Genomic DNA, 19,653 nt, shown 5'->3' with positions numbered 1-19,653 from the left:
ATGAATAATGACTTTTGAAACCGAAGAATGACATTTACAAGACATTGAAAATATGAAGACTTAGTGGATTATAAGCCCTCTAAGATTGACTTGTTTCAATGTGGTTGGAAGTGGCCTTGAAAACTGATTAGGACTAGAAATCTCATAAGGTAGGCAAACTAGATATTGTTCACCAAAATGGTCATAACTACCTCTAGGAAATAGCAAATGACTTACTATTTTTTTGCACTGGAAAATAAACTTTCAGACATTTCTATTCTTATAAAAAGATCATGCCAAGTCCCCCTAGTTTCACATAGGATTCATTGCAAATTTGACCTAAACTGGTGACTATTCAATCTCTTATTGCTTATAGATTTTTTGTTTAGGCTTGTTTGCTTAGTAGGCCAGTTTGTTGGGCCTTAGAAAATATTGCAACATAAAAAAAATATATAAAAAACAATGAAAACTACCTCTTATTGTTATACCTACAAGACTTTAAAATTTTCAAAAATTCAAATATATGCATAAATATCTTTTATTCATGATTCCAGATTAGAGTGTTCCAAACCAAAATCACCAAATGATTTTGGATTCAAACCATAAGATGTAGCCTACCTTCAATGTTTGATTTTAGTCAAAGTTTTGAGTCAATTATGGGTTTGTTGTTAGGTTGTCATAGTTTATAATGTCATTTGATTTAGGGATGTAATAATAACATCGATTTGGTTCATGTCCGAGGTGTATTGCTCTCATGAGTTTGATATTCTAACCTTCATACATTGTGATTGTTACATTTGAATCCTATCTTTTTTAAATATTTATCACTGAGTTCTAGGTGTATTGAGTTTTGAGTTTATCAACAGGAGATTTATATCGTGGTCGTTGTAATTGAATCCGACGTGTCTTTAAACAAGCTTTTTGTCACGTTTCTACCGTGCCTAGGTTCGGCAGGGTTATAATCTGATAGAGGGTAGCTTGCAGTCACGTGTTAATCATACCGCAACTCGGGAAGAATATAAGATTATAATCTAATAGAGATTATATCATGTACATCCGCATCAAAACCGATAAACTGTTTATCATTCAAATCTTGACATCCATTTGGAATCGACCATGAATACACTTAGATCTTCCATGATCCTTTCTCACCCCCCTCCCTTCTTAAACACTTACCAAGCAGGTTAAGCTACCTCTTATGGTTATATCTACAAGTTTATGCAAAATAAAAAAGATCTTCACCTACTCTTGATACCATTTAACACTGTTTCAATCTATTTTGATTGAGGTTTGTCATTTTGGAATGTGATTGGTGAACTATCCCTAGAACAGTGTGCACTCACGTCTACCACTGCAATCCACATCCATTCCACACGCGACGGAGCAGCACAAATACTGTGCACTAGCTCACACGCCCACCCTTTCTCAAAATTATTTTTCAAGAAAAAAAAACCAGTCATAAATGCACTCCTACCTCATTCACCTCGCCAACCCCGAACACGCGACTAACGTTCCTCTCAGGCCTCAGCACTCTTTGGATCTTTATATAAACACCAAACCAACACCCTCTTCTCCGCAGGTCCGCCGCTTCCTTCTTTGCCTATGGCTCATCATTTCCAGCAAGGCGATGACCCACCCATCAATGGCGGGTTCTCTGTTGATGGTCGGCGTCGTGGTATTGCCAACGGCAAGCGACCTGTCGTTTTTCAGGCTAATATTGCATCGTCGCCGGCTCCACCATGCGGTGCATGCAAGTTTTTAAGGAGAAAATGCAGTACTGATTGCAACTTTGCACCGTATTTCCGATCTGAACAAGGTGCAGCTCTCTTCGCAGCTGTCCACAAGGTTTTTGGTGCAAGCAATGTATCGAAGCATTTGAATAGTCTAGATCCCATGCATCGACAAGATGCAATTTTCAGCATCTGCTATGAGGCTCAAGCTAGGTTGGCTGATCCTATTCATGGCTGTGTCGCTACCATAATGTCGTTACAGCAACAGGTCCTTTCTCCGCCATGCATGGGTGTAATCTTAAATTTTTTTTCTTTTATTGGGTTGTGAGATTTGTGTTTGGGATTTCCATTTTTTTGATTCTTCAATGACGTCCATGCCTAGTATTTTATGTAAAAAACGTTATTTTCAGGTGGCATCGCTGCAAGCTGAGCTCTCTATGGTGCAAGCCCAATTGATGAACAGCAGATTAGCCTTGATGAATGCTCTTCAGAACATGCAGAATCAACAGAACCCGAATGTTCTCCATCAGAATTTCGGAGTGCTTCAACCGGCTTTGTCGAACAATTCGTCAGCTTCCAACAACATTTTCGACTTCAGCAACTTACCCTCTACTACAAATGTTCCAGTTGAGGCTGCACCATCCTCGGGCTTTGATCCTCTTCAGTACTCCCAGCTTACACCGGACGATGAGGCTGCTCAGGCAGAGATCGATGACCCAGCTGCTTTCGCCGATCAGATTCTTGGAAAGAATTAGGGAGTGGAGTTCATACCTAAGGGTGGTTTTCATGCTGTGCTAGATCATTAGTAGAGTAATAATGATATTGTAATAGTTTTAGGGGGTGGAGTTCGTAGTTATGGGTGGGTTTTCATGGTGTGTGAGATCATTAGTAGTAGTAGAAGCACCTGTTATCTATCTTATATATGCATGCAGAAGGGAGAGTACTATATATATATATAATAAATAATGTAAGCGACCCATTAGGTATAAATATAAGTAATTGAAGTATCATTAGTAATACATGTTCTGGTTGTCAAGAATCTGAAAAGAAAATATTGTCTTGAATCCTGAATAATTGGGGAACTGTGGAGGAAATTAAACTACTTTTATTCTTTAAGTTTGAGCACGTCAAGGGTGTTTTTGCATATAATTAGCTTCGCTGGCTCAGGTAGATGGAAGCGCAAATCTTGAATGTTGATCAAATAAGCAAGTGCATCTCAAGTTATATAAGAATGATTAGGGCTTGTTTGGTTACTTGAGTGTGTAGATTTCAAAAATCTAGAGATTTCAAATTTATAGTCTTCAAATCTCTGGAGTCTATGGTTCATAAAATTAACTGTTTGGTTATCTTGAATTTTTTGAACGAAATTTGTAGATTTATCCTAAAAGAATATTTATTGAATTATGGTTCAAATTTTTAACATTTTGATAGTAAGAGTGAAATCTCTGGATTTCACCTCATACCCATAAATCTATAGATTCACGTTTTTAGTGCAGAAAGGTGAATCTCTAGATTTCATGAATCTAAGGATTCACACAACCAAACGGGTAAAAATCTCCCAGTTGTGAATCCAGAGATTTCAAATCTTTAGATTCACGAAACCAAACAAGCCCTAAAGTTAATCTGATTAGCACTTGGAAATCACTTGCATCCTAGTCGTTGCAAGTCATGGTCAGTCAATTTTATTTATTTATATTTTTTTTGTAAAATGGTCAGTCAGTTCTATCCTTACCAAAATCTGTTGCAGAATTTATTTGGGTATTAAATAACTTTTCAAAATATATTTTTGGTGAAGGTACATCTTAATTAATGAGATTAATTTTTTTTTTCTTTTTATATCCTTCTATTAATATCCCATATCCCAGGGAAGAGGTTCAGTATACCTTTGAATCCTTTTCTCTCTCTTCATTTATTTTAAATTATTATTATTATTATTTATTATTATTACTATTACTGTTTTTAATGAAAACCTTCACATCCTTGCATTCCAAAGCAATGCAAGAAATCAATTTAGAATGTGGACGAAATATGGACTAAGTACCTAGTACTTGATAGCTTCCATTGTAGAGTTCATGGTTCACACCATCTCTCCCCTTAAAACACAATAGATTAGAGTCTTTTCTACCACTAAAAATAAAAAAATAAAAATTTAGAGCTTTTATTTGGGCTCCATCTAAACTTTTCTTTATACGCAAAAAAGAATTCTCTTAATTGGTAAAAACTTAAGTCACATTCTTTCTTTGAAGATTTTTTTGGAAAATCCATTAAGGTGATATTATTACCAAAAATTTATGAAGTTTCTTTTTACTAATGCTACTTTCCATTTGTGACAGATTGAGCTTGAATGATCTTGGCATTTGTGCTTTAAAACCCAAATTCTCCTTACCATTCATCTTAAACCCTTTTTAAACCACTATATGAAGATTTGAGAGCTTCAAGTCTGCCCAAAAAAAATGGAGGGGGTGGTGGGGGGGGGGGGGGGGAGAACATAAGCTCAAACAACCATAAAAAATAATCCCCCAAAACCTATAACTTTTCCAAAGCATGGTTAATATCAACTAGTGGAATATTGCATAATTCCTTGTGAAAAAGAAGTGATAATGGAGGTGAGATTGAGGTTGAGGTGGCTATGGGTTATTGATCAAGGAGAAAATAAGCAAGACCAAGATTACGGAAACCGTCAAAACTAATCCAGTAAAATCTGGAACAGCTAGCTTCAACCCTGTGTGACTGCCATCTGCCATTTCATATCGTATATCCTATCCCCAAAAAAAAAAAAAAAAAAATCATATCATATCATACTTTTGGCAACTTTTCCCTTAGTTATTATTATTATTTTTTTTTTAAATTTGAATATCATTTTTCTCTTTGGTTGTTTTTCTTGTCATCACCAATTAATATACCAATTATTGTGATATCTTTTGTATTTTTATTTAATTTAGAGTTTTTTACCTATAGGTCCCCTTAATGTATTACAAACTAATGTTGGGTGCAATATATTACGTGTCCATCCCAACCAGACTAACATCGTTAGTCACCGTTAAGTATATTCAAATTTCAAATGTGAATTTAATTTTCACAAATGGTACCCTTATTTTTCTTTTTTTTTTTGCTCAATGAAGTAAATAAAGAATTGTTTGATCTATAGTAGTCACTATTGAATCCTCCTGCTTCAATTCCAACAACCAATAAGAATGTAGATATCCACCTAATGTTGTGGAGTTTGACGTTTGGCTTCTATTTATATTATAGATTTAGTTGGCTTGGCTGGAGTATAACTTACGTAGTTTTGGATTACTCATCGTTGCCGATATCAATTCAAAAGTAGAGCATTTGAGTGCAGTTCGACTCTCATAATTAATACCAACCTTTAATATATATTATGTCAAAATTTGATTTTTGGTCATTCTTATATGCTTCTAAAATTCTTGCTCTTTTTTTTTTTTTTTTGATAATGCAGTGGTAGACTCAAACAAGAGAAACCAACGAAAGATTAGATTGCAACAAGAGTTCAGCTTGACGACTGATCAGGTATGACAAAAACATATAACTCAACGTAAACAATCATAAGTTTCTAACAATCTGAAATTTTAATTGAATAAATAATTCATGCACTAGAATCCTTTTGAAGGTATGGTTCTTAATAAATGAAATAGATCAAGAATGTGAATTAAGGTATGAGTCTGACTAACAGATATGAGGTAACAGGGAACCCTTATGAGGGTATAATAGATGAACAATAATAATTTATTTGTATCATTAATTTTTTTTATGCTTTTTAAATTAAAATAACGACAATTTTATTTACTAATTATTTTTTTGTAGAAAATATAATGGACATTGTTAAAATAAAATCATTTGACAAGTTATGAAACTAAATGGAAAATAAAGGTTGTATTATTGCACAAAAGTTTCACTAAACATTATCAAAATAATTAAGAGTATGAAAAAGTACAAAATCTAACTTTGATTGATGATGAAGGATGAAATAGTTAAAAGACAAAATTACTTTTTATGATCAAACGTTTACTCAAATAATTGAAGATTTATTTTTCGTTTTCTAGAGTACCAACATTCAAGCAGGTCATGTTTGAAGCGTCATGTTTGATGACATTGTTGATAAGTTTGTCAACAAGTTTGAAGACAAATTTATCCTTAGAAAATCATATGTTATAAGTTTCGTAATGGTAAAACCGATAGGTACAATTTTCAGTATTGTCAATAAACTATATGAAATCCTCTTAAACAATACTTCAGTTATACAAGAAGTTCAAGAGCAAGATAAGGACGGTAGGATAATATTATATTTACAACTTCATTGAACTTGTTGATTTAAAGATCAAAATTGATATCAAAGAAAAACAAGTATTTAATAAGTACTTATGCTTTATTTGAAAATTGAAATATTATTTAATTATTTAGCTACTAAATAAATTCACTAATAATTGTCATTTATTTATCTTTTAATTTTCAAATTTCATTGGTATTATAGTCAATGTTAAATATTTGGCTATAATAATCACAACATAAACAAACGAGAAGGAAAAAAAGAAAATTTGAAATTATGAGTTGAAATAAGTTTTTTCTTCATTATTAATAATGTTATACAATTATCTATAAAGTTAACAATTAATTTATTTTTTTATTATTGTTTATTATTAGGTCTAACCCTATCATGTTAACGTTGTGGGAGTGAATATGCTATAAAAGAAGGATATAACTTAATAAAGACTATATTGAAATTTTCAACTGTGGGTTTTTCCTCACTAATTGCATCTTCTTATATAGGTAAAATGAATTTATGACTTAATTTTTTTTTTACTGAAAAATTACAATATCATAATATTTATATTTTTTTCAAGATTTTTACAATGTACAATGGACATAAAATGTGAAAAAATCAAAATAAAGAAAAATTACATATGATAAGTTTAATTAATCTTCATATGTATTAAATATTAAGATTTTTTTTTCTTTTTTCTTTCAATGTCAATTTTTATTTGAATGTACTATTTCAACCAAATATATTTATTTCATTATTATAACATTATCTATTTAATAGATAAAACAAAACAAGCAACGCATTTGCATGTGCAATTTCTAACTAGTATATATATATAACCTATAATTAACGCTTAATGATCAATTATCTCTTTTTAAAATCAAATATTAACACGATGTATTAAATAACCTAAAGCGCACTTTGATCCCTTCACTACTTAATGATCAATTATCTCTTTTTAAAATCAAATATTAACACGATGTATTAAATAACCTAAAGCTCACTTTGATCCCTTCACTTTTGAAATTTGAATATACTTAACAACGATTAATGGTGTTAATATAATTGGAACCTACACGTAATATATTGCACCCAACATTAGTGAAGAAGTCGTAGCTTCAACTCTTCATTATAGTGTATATAACATTCACATCCCCTATATAAAAAAACGACTTTTGTACGGTTGTACCAAAGAAACAATTTAATTCTTAAAAATAGGCAACCACAGAGGACATATGACTCGATTTTCCGTGATGTGCTGGGGGTGTTCAAAAGACCATGTATCTTTCAAAATTGTTTCGAGAAAGCACTTGCTGGTTAGATGGTTTTTCCAATCATAAACCTTCGGGAAATGCGAAGAAATGGTCATTAACGTGGAACAAGGACTGAAAAGAATTGCATAACATACGTTAATTATGCAAATGACCATGCACCAGCTTCTTTATATACTAACTAAAAGTGGATTTACCTCAGCTAGTGAAGAACAGATTTCCATCCTGAACAAAATCAGTGCAGTGCTCTTATGTCCTACACATTCTAGTCTACGGTCCAAAACTACTCTAAACATGTATATCCAACATCAAGATGGTCTTAATGAACTTCATACACATTCAACACAAAACTATCAGTAAACTCACAACAGCCCAAGACCTACATCGGTTAAACAACCCCTAAATCTTGAACTGTGAACTAATGGTCCTACAATCTGTGTTAATGATTGATTGTTTATTGATACATGAAATGTTCATAGATTAGCTACAGATGATTAGAGGAATAACTTTGAGGAAGACCATCATGTCTGTTCTGAAGGCAGCACCCCAAAACAATCAGAGCTACCACAAAAACATCGTAAGCCATTAGGCCTGAGTCTAGCATCTCCATAACTAAATGAAAGCTCTTCACCTTCTTGTATGTTCCTAGAAGCAAAAAAACAAAGACGAGGTAGCAACAATCCGGAGTTTCTCACCAAGACTGTTGAAAGATTGCCGCCATCACAAGAATGATTAATAAAGCGTGCGACATTTCCAATTCTGGTGGCGTCAATGTTCACCCTCAAACATGCTTTTCTAGAAGGTAGATGCTCACGCACAACCAAAAGGGCAGAAAAAAATTGACTAATTGAAGCAAGTTCATCATACTTCTGCTGTCGCCTTCTGGCTTCCTCAGTCGTCAATACTTCACCTAAGCAGAATAGTTTCATGTGTTACACTGAATGCAATGATCCTACAGAAGTTATAGAACAATATAAACAATGTCTAACACAGACATCCATCAGGTATCAAATGAAGTCAGTCAGCTTTGAGATGAAAACCAAACTGACCTTGAAAGGGTGATTGCTCTGTCTGGACAGGAAGCAACAGGGAGAATTTTGACCAAAAAAACAGGGAACAGAAGAAAAGACTAAAAATATCGGCCATTGACAAGGTCCTAGGACAAATTCTTCAGTGATTGCTTATGCTAAATGGATCAAAATACAACTATATTTAGTGTTTACTTCAAATATACATCATAAAGCATCTTATGAAAATCTATATTATATGGGCTGAACTGCTATTGATGTTAATAATTATATTTTAAAACTCATAAAAGGCAATAATTAAAAGAGAAAATTGCACTTACACGCACCTGTTTTGGTATTGCTTCCTAAATGATCCAGTGATCCAGCATATTGAGCCACATGGATAGATGATGCCACAATTTTAACCACTGGATAGAGGGAAAGGGTATGGATAAATTACACCTTATATATTTTTTCTCCTAATTTAGTCAATTACCCTCACATGTATGTCACACACACATATATAGTACTCTTGACCACTATGTGCACTCTCCCATACTCCTGGATTTTGAAGTTCTATTTATCTTTCAACTCTGAATCTGTTAAAAGTTGACCTGTGAGCAAGGAACCTCTAGAGCTACCTGTCCACAAAATTTGGGGTCCCTGTGATATGCCATGCAGAAAGTTCAATATTGAATATTAAACCAAAATACTTCATTCGATTTTATTGGTATTGGCTACAGGGATCTGTCTGAGCTTTCAACAAAGTTCAATTTTGGAGAGAGATTCCAGACAAAATGAAAATATTTGTGTTATTGTTCTTGGTGTGACAAACTTGATTACAGAAGAGAAGAGAAACCTTCTTTTCTCTTGCTCCTTTTTTTTTTTTTTTCCATGGGGGTGGGGAGTTGTAGAGATGTACTAGGAAGATTGTGTCTGTTTGTGCTCTCAACCTTGTTTGTACATCTGTGCCAATGGTTGGAAGAATTGCTTGTGTTTTGTGCCTGTGATTAGCCTACGTTTATATGCTTATGGACAGAGAAAGTCAAGCAGGTGAATTTTTTTTTTATGTGAAATCGATCTACTAAAAAGATATATTTAGTGAGGCCGGGAGTTGCTTTTATTTACAGAGGAAAATTAGTAAGTACAATAAAGAAACTCAATTCAGTAACACAACACAAGATATGAAAAGGGAAAATACCCATTTTTAATCAGGGCCATGTAATTCATGGGCGGTAAGATTTTAATGAAGATAATTGTTGTTGCTTACTGCATAGGGTAGAACAAATGCATGGGAGACAATCCATGAGAGAGAAGGGTGGTCAAAAATGCCATGCAAATATAAGTTTTCGAAATAGGTGGCCAAGTACGATTTTTAGCCATTCAAGCCCACTTCAATTTTTATCTTGCATCTTTCCAACATCTGAGTTTCAACACTTCTCGCTTGTTCTCTATATAACACAATTGCACTCACTGCTAATTACCATATTTATACAACTTTCCTGAGTACAAGAGCATTAGACCCAACGATAAGCACCATAAGAATGATAATATAATTAGACTATGTCGCTTTTATGTATATTTGCCTTGTTAATAATTCAAAACCATTCTTTCCTAACTCAATTGAGTGACTACCCATGCTGTTAGATTTAATATTATTTATCAGAGAAAATTCATTATATACAGTATTGCAAAATTCGATCTTCAAGGCTCCTAATATAAGTAATGGTCTAGCATGACCTAGCCGTGAACCCACCCTCAAATAGACTTTTTCAGTTGAATAAAAGGGCTGGAATGCAAAAACACAACATGCTGAACTAAACCAGTGCTTCAGGTAATAACAAAATTTACAGAAACAGAGACGGTGAATCCAAAATTTCAGTACAAAACATACCAGCGTACTCGCAGATGAATTCTCCGCGCCCAATGAACTGAGCGGCGTGCAAGCCCCAACCTTTCTTCCGGTCCTTAACGATTGCTAGCCGAACTGCAGTTCCTCGCAGGGTCGAGCGGTATTTGCAATCCAATCCGCAACCGCAACTCGGTCCACACTCGGTCATCACCATCTCCGTATCCGGACTCGAGCCACAAAGTTCGGGCCTGATAGTCGAACATGGACAGTATTCCAAATGCCCAGTTTCTTTCCCTTGATGAGACTGAGAACAGCTTCGGCAGTCACAACCAGAATCAATTTTGAGCGTTGTTGAGATGAGACACATCGGATTCAGACCGAAACCTGTATCTGAAGATGGATTCAGACAGAATCCCCATGGTTGTTGGAATGAGGGAGAAGAGTCTGGTAAACCTAGAATTTGAGAACGGGAGTAAATGAAATAGGAGTAGGGTTGCTCATCGACAGAGTTGAGGAATGGGATGGGATTCAATTCGAAGCTTCTCGCTGCATCTGAAATTCTCCTGGCGTTGATGATTCGGGATATTTGGTGGAGGGTTTTGCAGGTTGATGAGACGGAAGCAAGATCGGGCGGTGAAAGCCATGGAAGGATTAGCTCTGCGCATTCGAGTAGCAGTTCCGCTTCGTCTGCGGTTCGTGAACGCTCACAAATCCGCTTCGCCCCTTGCAACATCTCATGGAGGACGAGGGAACCAGGAAGTGTGCTTTGGACCGATATTTTGGGGTTTTTTTTTTGGCCTTTTTGGGTTAAAATTTAGGACCGGCGTTTCGGTATTGTGCTTGGGTTGATTCAGGTCCGACTAATATATGCGATTTTTACATGTGGGTTTTCTTAGTGGACCATAAATTAATGTTGGGTCTGTCCCTTAATGCAATATATTAAATTTATATCCCAACTAGACGTTAAGTGTATTTAAAATTTAAACCTGAAGGAACTAAAATACCCTTCAATGGGTTAATTAACACTTAATGATAAAAAAACATTAATAAATTAATATATCTAAAAAAAAAAGGTTATTAATATATATATTCTAAGAAAAATTATATTGTGAATAGTAAAATGACATTTTAATCATAACACATTATATTAAATAACCTACAGAGTATTTTGGCCCCTCTAGGTTTGAAATTTGAATACATTTAACGGCAATTCACAGTGTTAGTTTGGTTAGGACCCACATGTAATACATTGCACTAAAAGAGAACCCAACATTAGTTTTTTTTTTGGGATAATTACTATTGCCCCCCTGTGCTTTGATTTTATTACTAATGTATCCCCTGTATTTTGCAAAATTACTAATCCAACCTTTAACTTTGTCTATAATTACTAATGCCCCCCTACTGTTACGTTCCGTTAGTCTACTGATGATGTGGCATCTCCATATTTTTTAAAAATCCCAAAATACCCTTTTACTTATCTCTTTACTTATTTACCTTTTGTCAAGTTCTGTAATACCCTTAATTAATTGTGAGAAAAATAATCATATCTGTTTTACTCTAAAAAATCACCAAAATAAAGAAATAATAATTGAATAAAATTAAATAGAAACCAAGAGGAGGGAAGATATAATTCAACTCAAATTTGGAAACCGAATATCACCTACTTCGTTCCTTCTTTGGCAGATTTTGTGGTTTCGTCAATGGTGGGTTGTAAAGCGGTTAAAGTCTAAACTCCCATGGGGAGGTGTTCGTTCGTTTCCAATATTAAAAGCACGTCCCCAAAAAAAAATTGTGGTTTCCTTCCCTCGTTGCTGAGGAGAGGTGGGAAACCAAATCGAATTTGAATTTTGTCAATTTCTTTAATTCAAAATAAATAAGTTTAGTGAAGGTGGAAAACCAATATTTTTTAATTCAAAATAAATGAAGTTAGGGTAAAATTGACATTTAATTTGGTTTTTATAAATGGGGGTAGTATCGTCTTTTGATTTCTTAATTTTAATGAAGGACAAAGTGGACATTACATATTCAAACTTAACGGCTACTTAACACCGCTATAAGGAAGGGGGCAACGTGAATTTTCTACGAAGAAAAAGGTTTTATCAGTAATAAAATCCAAGTAGGGGGCAACTTTTTCCCTTTTTTTTTTTGAATGAGATTCATCCCGAAGTCTCTTCTCCTCAATACGCTTTTTATATAATTAATATAGGCTGAACTTCACCCTTGCCCCGAAGGGATTCGAAAACCACACACGTAAAAATCTCTATTTTTCTTGATAAACAATCATAATTGTATACCATAGTGTATTTGGTTGACAAATCTGACAGGTTTTTTTTTTTGGTAAACCACATTTCATTCAACTGAAACAAAAGGAGATATATCCGAGCTACAAAGCCTGAAAATCCAGGTAGTGGAAATAGGCCAGTCAACCTCCCCGGTGAGGAGACAGCCTTCCGTGCCAGAGAGTCAACTACGCTGTTAGTCTCCCTTGGAGAGAAAAGAAATTTGCAACCTACAAATTTTCTAGCTAAGTACTTAATATCCCATTTTAAATTGTCCACACAAATAGGGGTTGGAGTCTTGTCTTCAAGAGCATTGTAAAGTTGCAAACAATCGATCTCAGCTTCAATCATCTCGAACCCCTCAGCCAAACACTGAAGTAATCCTTCTCTTAGCGCTAGAGCTTCTCCTTCAAGCACCTAGGTGCCGGACCCAGATGCAATATGGGGCAGAGAAACTATAACCTTCCTATTTGGGTCCCACCGCTAAATTATTTTATTAAATTAAAAATAGACCCACATATATTTTGTGGGGCCCCACTTTGAAAATGATAAATTTTATATGATATTTTTTTCCCATTGTTTAAGCACAATTAAAATATACCTCTTCACCCTGTTATCAACCAAAATTTTTTGGTAGTGCATCTTTTTTCCTCTTTATGCATTTTATTCACTTACTCTCATTCTTAACATAGAATATAAAATCAAGTTAAAAAGAATAACAAAAGAAAAGAAAAAAAAGAAACAATGAATAAATTGAGAAAGAGAAAGAAACTTAATTGTGGAGTAGATTGTTTTTCAAATTTTCTTAAGCCACGCTTATAGAAGGGGAAGAGAATAAATAGGAAAAAAAGAGGATAGAGGAGAGGAGATAAGAGAATAAATAGGGATTGAAGAGTTAGTTTTTAATTAGAAATAACATTTTGATTTTTAAATATCTAATAAGATTTTTTTTTTCAAAAATTTCCTTTAACCCACGTTTATAGAGAAGAGAATAAATAGGAATAAAAAATGAGAGAGAAGAGAGGGGAGAATAAATAGGGATTGATAGATTAGTTTTTTATTAGGAATGACATTTATACCCATCATTTTACTTTTTAAAATTGTTCACAATATTGGGGGGGGCCAAATAGTGACATTTCACAATATTAGGGGAATATGGATAAAATTTTTAAAAATCCGGGGGGGGGGCCATGGCCCCCTCCGGCCCCTTCATAGGTCCGCCCCTGCCTAGGTGAAGCTCGTTGAAATAGACACCGCTACCAACGACAACCCTCTACAATCTCGGATAATAAACCCCAGTCCCCCTTTTGATCCTACCTTAGCTGCATCCAAATTCAGTTTAACAACCCCACTCAAAGGCTTAGACCACCTTACTTCCTTCTTTTTTCCTCTCTCATCACCCAATATCGAAGGCTTAACTGAGAGAAGCTGGGAACTACAAAGATCTTCAAACTGAGCGAGAGCCTTCGTGAACACCTGGGATGGTGTCGAATTCATTCCATTGAAGATGAGATCATTACGAGACAGCCATAAGTTCCAACAAATTAGTGCGGCTAAACCAGCTCGGTGCCCTTTCTTTTGAGCTTCAATATCCAATTTTAACCAATTTGACACAAATTTAGTAAACTCAGGTTTCAATAATGGAGGGATATATGAGAAATCTGACCCAAACCAAACAGCTCTTGCAAATGCACAATCCATAATTATATGATCTTCTGTTTCTTCAGATAATCCACATCTTGGACAAGTTATATCCTTCATATATACGAGACAGTTGAACTTCCACAACATCGATAACATAGAGGTTCAACGCATCAACTTTCTCAGGGAATCTCAGACTCTTGTTTTGCCTCTGATAAAAAGTCTGATTCTAAAGTTATAATTGAAGCTGTAAGGCAATATGTCGATTCAGAAATAAAAATGGCTAGCGGTTTTTGGCTGTAAAGTGTGTGCTTAATTTGATTCTCATTTCTCACCCATTAATCAACCTAAATAAAAGTTATATGATGAGCATCATTTGAAGATCAACACAGACCAGAACGCCTAAAGTGGCTGATTCAGTGTGATAACTTAAACCTGTTTAATGGCTATGTCTGTAGAGTTAAAATTCACCTTAAGAAGGCGATCAACTTGCATGAATACCAATAATCTGATACACTGAACACAAATGCACTTCTGAAGTGGTACATTTTTCTCTATATAGAATGGTAAAGAATCATTACCTTGACATTACAGATATAATGGGGAAGAAATAAAAATGACCAACTCATCTCAATGATCAATTATTATGTAACAGAACTTGGAAAAGAAAATTGAAAAATAAAGTTGGTTATTCTAGAGATTTGTATGCCTATGTTAGAATTATACATCAAAATGTGCTTACAAGACCTATACCCAGTTCCTCAGCAAGTTCATCCCACAAAGGAAGGAGTGTCAACACAACAAGAAGTATTGCAACAGTCAATGCTGTTCTCCTCCACGTTCCTACCTCAGATACGTCATTTAAGCATGGTTTCTCTGGGGTCCTCTGAATATTTGATTCACAAGAAAAATTAGTAAAATATAAAAGTAAATACTAAACTATACCATATAGTGGTACAGTGGATTTTTTTCTTCACCTTCAGGGTTATTATTTGCATACCTGACATATCAGTACATAAAGCCCCCATGGAAGTGATAAAGGTCCACCAAGCTGCATAAAATTTAAAGGTCAATAGCAACGCTGTGTATACCCACATTTCCCCTAAAAGTGTTTCTCTTGTTTTTTTCTTCCCTTTTTTCATAGCCTAAGCAGAATGCGCTGCAACTGGTAAACCCAATAAACAGATATCTATAGCATTGTCGCATTATAGAAAGCATTTTAAAACTTGATAAATTTTGTTTTAGAAGGAATACAGGGGCAAGATATTAAGTCATTTACCCTATGGATAAATTTTTTATTTCTTCGTCATGGCTATCTATGGCCTAAAGGAAATTTCTTTCTATGTTTCGAATTAACAGGAGAATGGTATCTATGGGATATTCTGAAAATTTTGAAGGTCATTTCTGGGACTAATTAAGTATTGGATCAAGTTGCTGCGAGGCTGTGTGGTCCCTGCATGGTCCCTGCACAAGTGGTGGGGCCAATGAGAGCATGCATGGGTGTGTCAACAGGGGTCAAACTTTATCTTTTTTTTTTTGATTTTTTTTTTTTTGGGGGGGGGGGGGGGGGTTGGTTTTTTGCCCCTCCCTGACTCTGGGAGTTGGCACCATGATGCCTGGCAGGGGTCTTTTTCCCTTCATTATTACATATCTTTGGAACTCAATCTTGTGAGCCTTATCAATTACATCTAAATAATTCTAAAGAAGAATGTCCCTGACATAGCAGGGGAACTTTAGTATCCAGTAAGAGAAGTCCAAACATTTTAATTGGCAAAGGAATATCTATAGTAACAACAGCCGTATCCCAACTAGGCGGGGGTGGCTACATGGACCCTTCCCTCCAATCAACTCTATTCAAGGTCAGACTTGATATACCGACTAAAGGCTATGCATATCTTTGTTCAACACTTCTCCAAGGTCAGTTTAGGTCTTCCCCAAGCCCTTTTTAATTCATTCTATTTGAATCAAATAACTCCTTTAATAGAACTTCCAAAAACCAAACCAAAATGACTTCACATATCAAGATAAAGACATTCATGACAATTAACAACTAGTCAATTAAGTACTTTCTTGCTTCCAAACTCCCCAACCCCCGACACCCCCCCCCCCCCCCAAAAAAAAAAAAATAATAATAATAATAATAATAATAAAACAAAGCCAGTGTGTAGTGACTTTACACAACTCACTCACAACTACGCCAAAACAATCCTAAAAATTATCAGAAATCTTTTGAACTCTTTTCAAAAAAGTAATCTTTGGAAAATTATCCACCTCCACCCCCCAACCCAAGAAAAGAAGGAAGGAAAAGAAGAAGAAGAGCAGAGGTACAGTTTACTTTTGAAAACCCAAAATTCAAGCATTCTGACAATGACAGTAAAGGCATCTTCAAAAGCCATCACTAATGTAAATGGCTATTTCTTCATAAGATAAGCAATAACCTAAAAACAACTGGTAGCAAACATAAAAGTTGAATGCTATTGAGTTCTATTAACGAGAAAACAATGCACTGAAGGATAAAGATGCATACCACTCCCAGTCCAAGCAATGTGTAAGTTGCGAAACCAAAGCCGATCAGAGCATTCTTTCCAAAAGCACCCTGTTAACAAATAGAAGCGAAGAGCTAATAATCAATATATATCTTGCAAAGGTGTGCCAACATACTCCCAGTTCACCCATCCAACACGAAATTCTTCTGGAAAATTAATGATGATACAATAATTTGGTGAAAATTTCACATATATTGTTAGCAGAGTCCAGATAAAAAGATTCACAATTTTGGTTCTTATAACCCCCCGCAGAATAAAAGAGCTATCAATTCATTAAAAGTTATCATACATTCCAAGATTATTATTATTTTTTTTGGGGGTGGGGCATTGATAGTAAGCAAATACGCTTGATCTGTAGGAGTATAAATACATTTGACATGCTAAGGCCTAAAGATGTATACCCCCACCCCTCTCTCTCTCTCCTTCCTTCATACAGTGGAAATAAAGCAAAGGGGAAACCTGCACAGCTCTTCCACCATCAAGGCACCCAACAGGAAGCATATTAAAGGCTGATGTTGTTAAACCACACCTGCAAATAAAAACATATGTCATGAATTTGACATGTAGCCCAATCAACAGGGATGAAGATAAAAAAAGAGAAAAAGAAGAATACGCCACCAGCCTGCAATCACAAGAGGGTGGATCGAGACTGTTGCTGCATGCATGGCCCTGCACATGTACATTTAAAAAAGAATAAACAAAATTTGGACATAAACTTAAGGCAAACTAACTCCAATTTTTTTATTTTTTTGGACGAATGAAGAATGTCATTTCCAAATACCAATGCCCCAAATGGAAAGAAAGAAGAATGCATTTCTAGTATATAAGACATTCCTCAAAATGCTTGATCTCCAAATAATTAGATGAATTTCCAACATGAAGTTAAAACCACTAGCAACAAAAATTTTGGTGTTGAAAAACCTTGAAAATCCAAGGGACCGTAACTATAATGTCCTAGGACTAGCAAACAGCCACAAATAGGATGCACATGCCAGCACAAATGGGACCCATGTTATCATGTACCACTATTATGCAGACCAATAAGGAAGATCAATTTCGAGACTAGCCGTGTCAATATAATATATAACTGATACATAAAAGATTATGTACAGAACCGATACAAACAGATACTGTAGTGATACAATCTGATACGCCAATGCACTCAACATGGACGCCACCAAACCCTAAAACCCCTTCTTTTTTTTTTTGAAGTTCATCCTCATCCACTGGGCATTGCCATTCTTTTCCTTGATTTTTCTTGCTTGTTTTTGCCAAGTATCCCATGAATCACGAACGACCTCTTGAATCTTGCGGTAGGCAAAGCTAACTTATAGGAAGCAACTATTGTCAAGGTGGAGAGGGAATCGTGCTTAAGGTCGGTAACTACCTGCAGCCCCGAACATCTAGGGAAGAACCTTACAATCGGACAATCATTTGCAAAGATCACGAACTCATCTCACGGTCAAGAGTTGGAGGTAAAATCTATATAAACGAGTGACTCACTCACTCCAGAGGTATCTGAATCGTTTCCCTAATACTCGTATTCATATTTACGCTCTGCATCTAGCCAAAGCTTTGTGATCAGTTCAGCGATTGACTTAAGCTTTGGAGGTGGCCTCTCGACCCCAGCGTCGGGCCACGTCTAACCATCTTTTGCAGGTTATCTTCATAGATCCGGAGGCTTAACAATTTCTGGACACATCATTTGATGCCGTCTATGGGAAACGCTTCGAGAAGTCATAGTAACCAGATCAGCAGTAGCAGCTGCGGCAGCTCAACGAGAATTGAGCATTCGTCCTTCAAAGGGGAATAATCCGTTGGATATCCTGAAGGAAGTCGTGCTCGAGAGGTTCACGAAGACAAAGGAGTAGGTGGTAACGAACACCAAGACCATTCGAATCCTCTTCAACAGCAATTGGAACAAATGCAGATTCAGTTCTTAGAGATGCAGCAAACACTCCGTACTTTGGTCAGACAAATGGTTGCTCCTCAGCCTCTTAATCAAGTGGAGGCTAGAAGACGTGTAGGGGAAGTAGATGGGATTATACCTCCCGCACGAGCACGTTCCTACGAAGGAGATAGACAACCAGCCGAATGCTAGAATTATGGCCAGAACACTCAAAAGGATCTCCGAGGGTGAACCCGAGGATTGAGAACTGGGGAGCTACCCAGAAGGGACGATCAGCATGATCGGCCGCAAGCAAGCCGAACCGGAACAATAACGAGGTTGGGCAGAGGGGTTCGAACTCACTCTCCAACCTCTAGACATTCGGGAAGAGAAAGCATCCGAACCGCTGGAGGACAATCAGTGCATTTAGGTCGAGAACTTGTTGATATAAATCAGAGGCTGGGACAACTTTCCCGAAGAAGAAGGACCAATGACATCTATTCGGTCATTAGAAAGACTCCATTTGTTGAGGCTATTGCCGGGTTCGAGTTTCCACATAATTTTCAACTCCCAACGTTTACCTCGTTCGATGGTTCGGGAGATCCCATCGCCCATATTAGTTACTACCAGCAGACTATGGCAGTAGCGGGAAACTCTGACGAAATTCTTTGCAGAGTGTTCGGTTCCTCCCTAACTGGGGCAGCCTAGAAGTGGTTCTCAAATCTTCCTTCGGGAAGAATTGTCGATTTTGAGGAATTGGCCTGAAAATTTATTGGTCGTTTCCAAAGTGGCATCCAAATCAAGAAGACGGAGGAAACACTTTTCACAATCAAGCAAGGAAAGAACGAGTTGATTCAGGAATACCTGAAGAGATTCAACAAGGTCACCATGGAGATCGAAAATTTGGACGAACAGGTTGCTAAAACCGCTTTATGCATTAGGCTTACTAACCGGAAGCTGCTGGAGTTACTACTTCAAGATATGCCTTCCACCTACTCAGAGTTGGTGCAACGGTGTCAAAAACAAGCATAAGTAACAGAGATACTTGACGCACATCAAGGAGAGTCAAAGACTCCTAGCAAAGAGCCGAAGGTTCCCGAAAGGAGCCAAGAGAAGAAGCTGCCCATCCACGATCGGGCAAGAAAACCACATTCGACATGGATGCATTGTTCTCTCGA

General features: G+C 36.0%; 4 protein-coding genes across 4 annotated transcripts in view; 1 reads left to right on the top strand and 3 right to left on the bottom strand.

Moving 5' to 3' along the window:
* Positions 1-1,581: 1,581 nt before the first annotated feature.
* Positions 1,582-2,464, top strand: LOC149027915 (uncharacterized). Its single transcript, XM_089144596.1, has 2 exons — positions 1,582-1,977; positions 2,120-2,464. The coding sequence occupies exons 1-2, from the start codon at positions 1,582-1,584 to the stop codon at positions 2,462-2,464; spliced, it is 741 nt and encodes a 246-aa protein (XP_089000722.1).
* Positions 2,465-6,915: 4,451 nt separating this feature from the next.
* SDG20 (SET domain protein 20) lies at positions 6,916-10,903 on the bottom strand. Its single transcript, XM_089167041.1, has 2 exons — positions 10,164-10,903; positions 6,916-8,172 (listed from the first exon to the last, which is right to left on the bottom strand). The coding sequence occupies exons 1-2, from the start codon at positions 10,852-10,854 to the stop codon at positions 7,784-7,786; spliced, it is 1,080 nt and encodes a 359-aa protein (XP_089023167.1). The 5' UTR covers positions 10,855-10,903; the 3' UTR covers positions 6,916-7,783.
* A 2,724-nt stretch (positions 10,904-13,627) lies between these two features.
* On the bottom strand, positions 13,628-14,101 carry LOC149027913 (uncharacterized). The gene has a single exon (XM_089144478.1). The coding sequence runs from the start codon at positions 14,099-14,101 to the stop codon at positions 13,628-13,630; it is 474 nt and encodes a 157-aa protein (XP_089000604.1).
* Positions 14,102-14,514: 413 nt separating this feature from the next.
* EGY1 (Peptidase M50 family protein) overlaps positions 14,515-19,653 on the bottom strand; it is a 29,468-nt gene continuing 24,329 nt past the window's right edge. The window contains exons 6-10 of the mRNA XM_089167032.1: positions 17,206-17,256; positions 17,047-17,116; positions 16,569-16,637; positions 15,042-15,092; positions 14,515-14,927 (exon numbers count right to left, since the gene is read on the bottom strand). Coding sequence (XP_089023158.1) covers positions 14,769-14,927; positions 15,042-15,092; positions 16,569-16,637; positions 17,047-17,116; positions 17,206-17,256 — 400 coding nt within the window. The 3' untranslated portion in view covers positions 14,515-14,768. The remainder of the gene's footprint in view (positions 14,928-15,041; positions 15,093-16,568; positions 16,638-17,046; positions 17,117-17,205; positions 17,257-19,653) is intronic.

The sequence above is a fragment of the Hakea prostrata genome, chromosome 1, assembly GCF_041222555.1.
Source record: "Hakea prostrata isolate BN-2017 chromosome 1, UWA_Hpros_2, whole genome shotgun sequence".
In the NCBI taxonomy this organism is placed as follows: Eukaryota; Viridiplantae; Streptophyta; class Magnoliopsida; order Proteales; family Proteaceae; genus Hakea; species Hakea prostrata.
The sequence above is the reverse complement of the archived record's forward strand: the minus strand, read 5'-3'. Positions and strand labels throughout refer to the sequence as shown.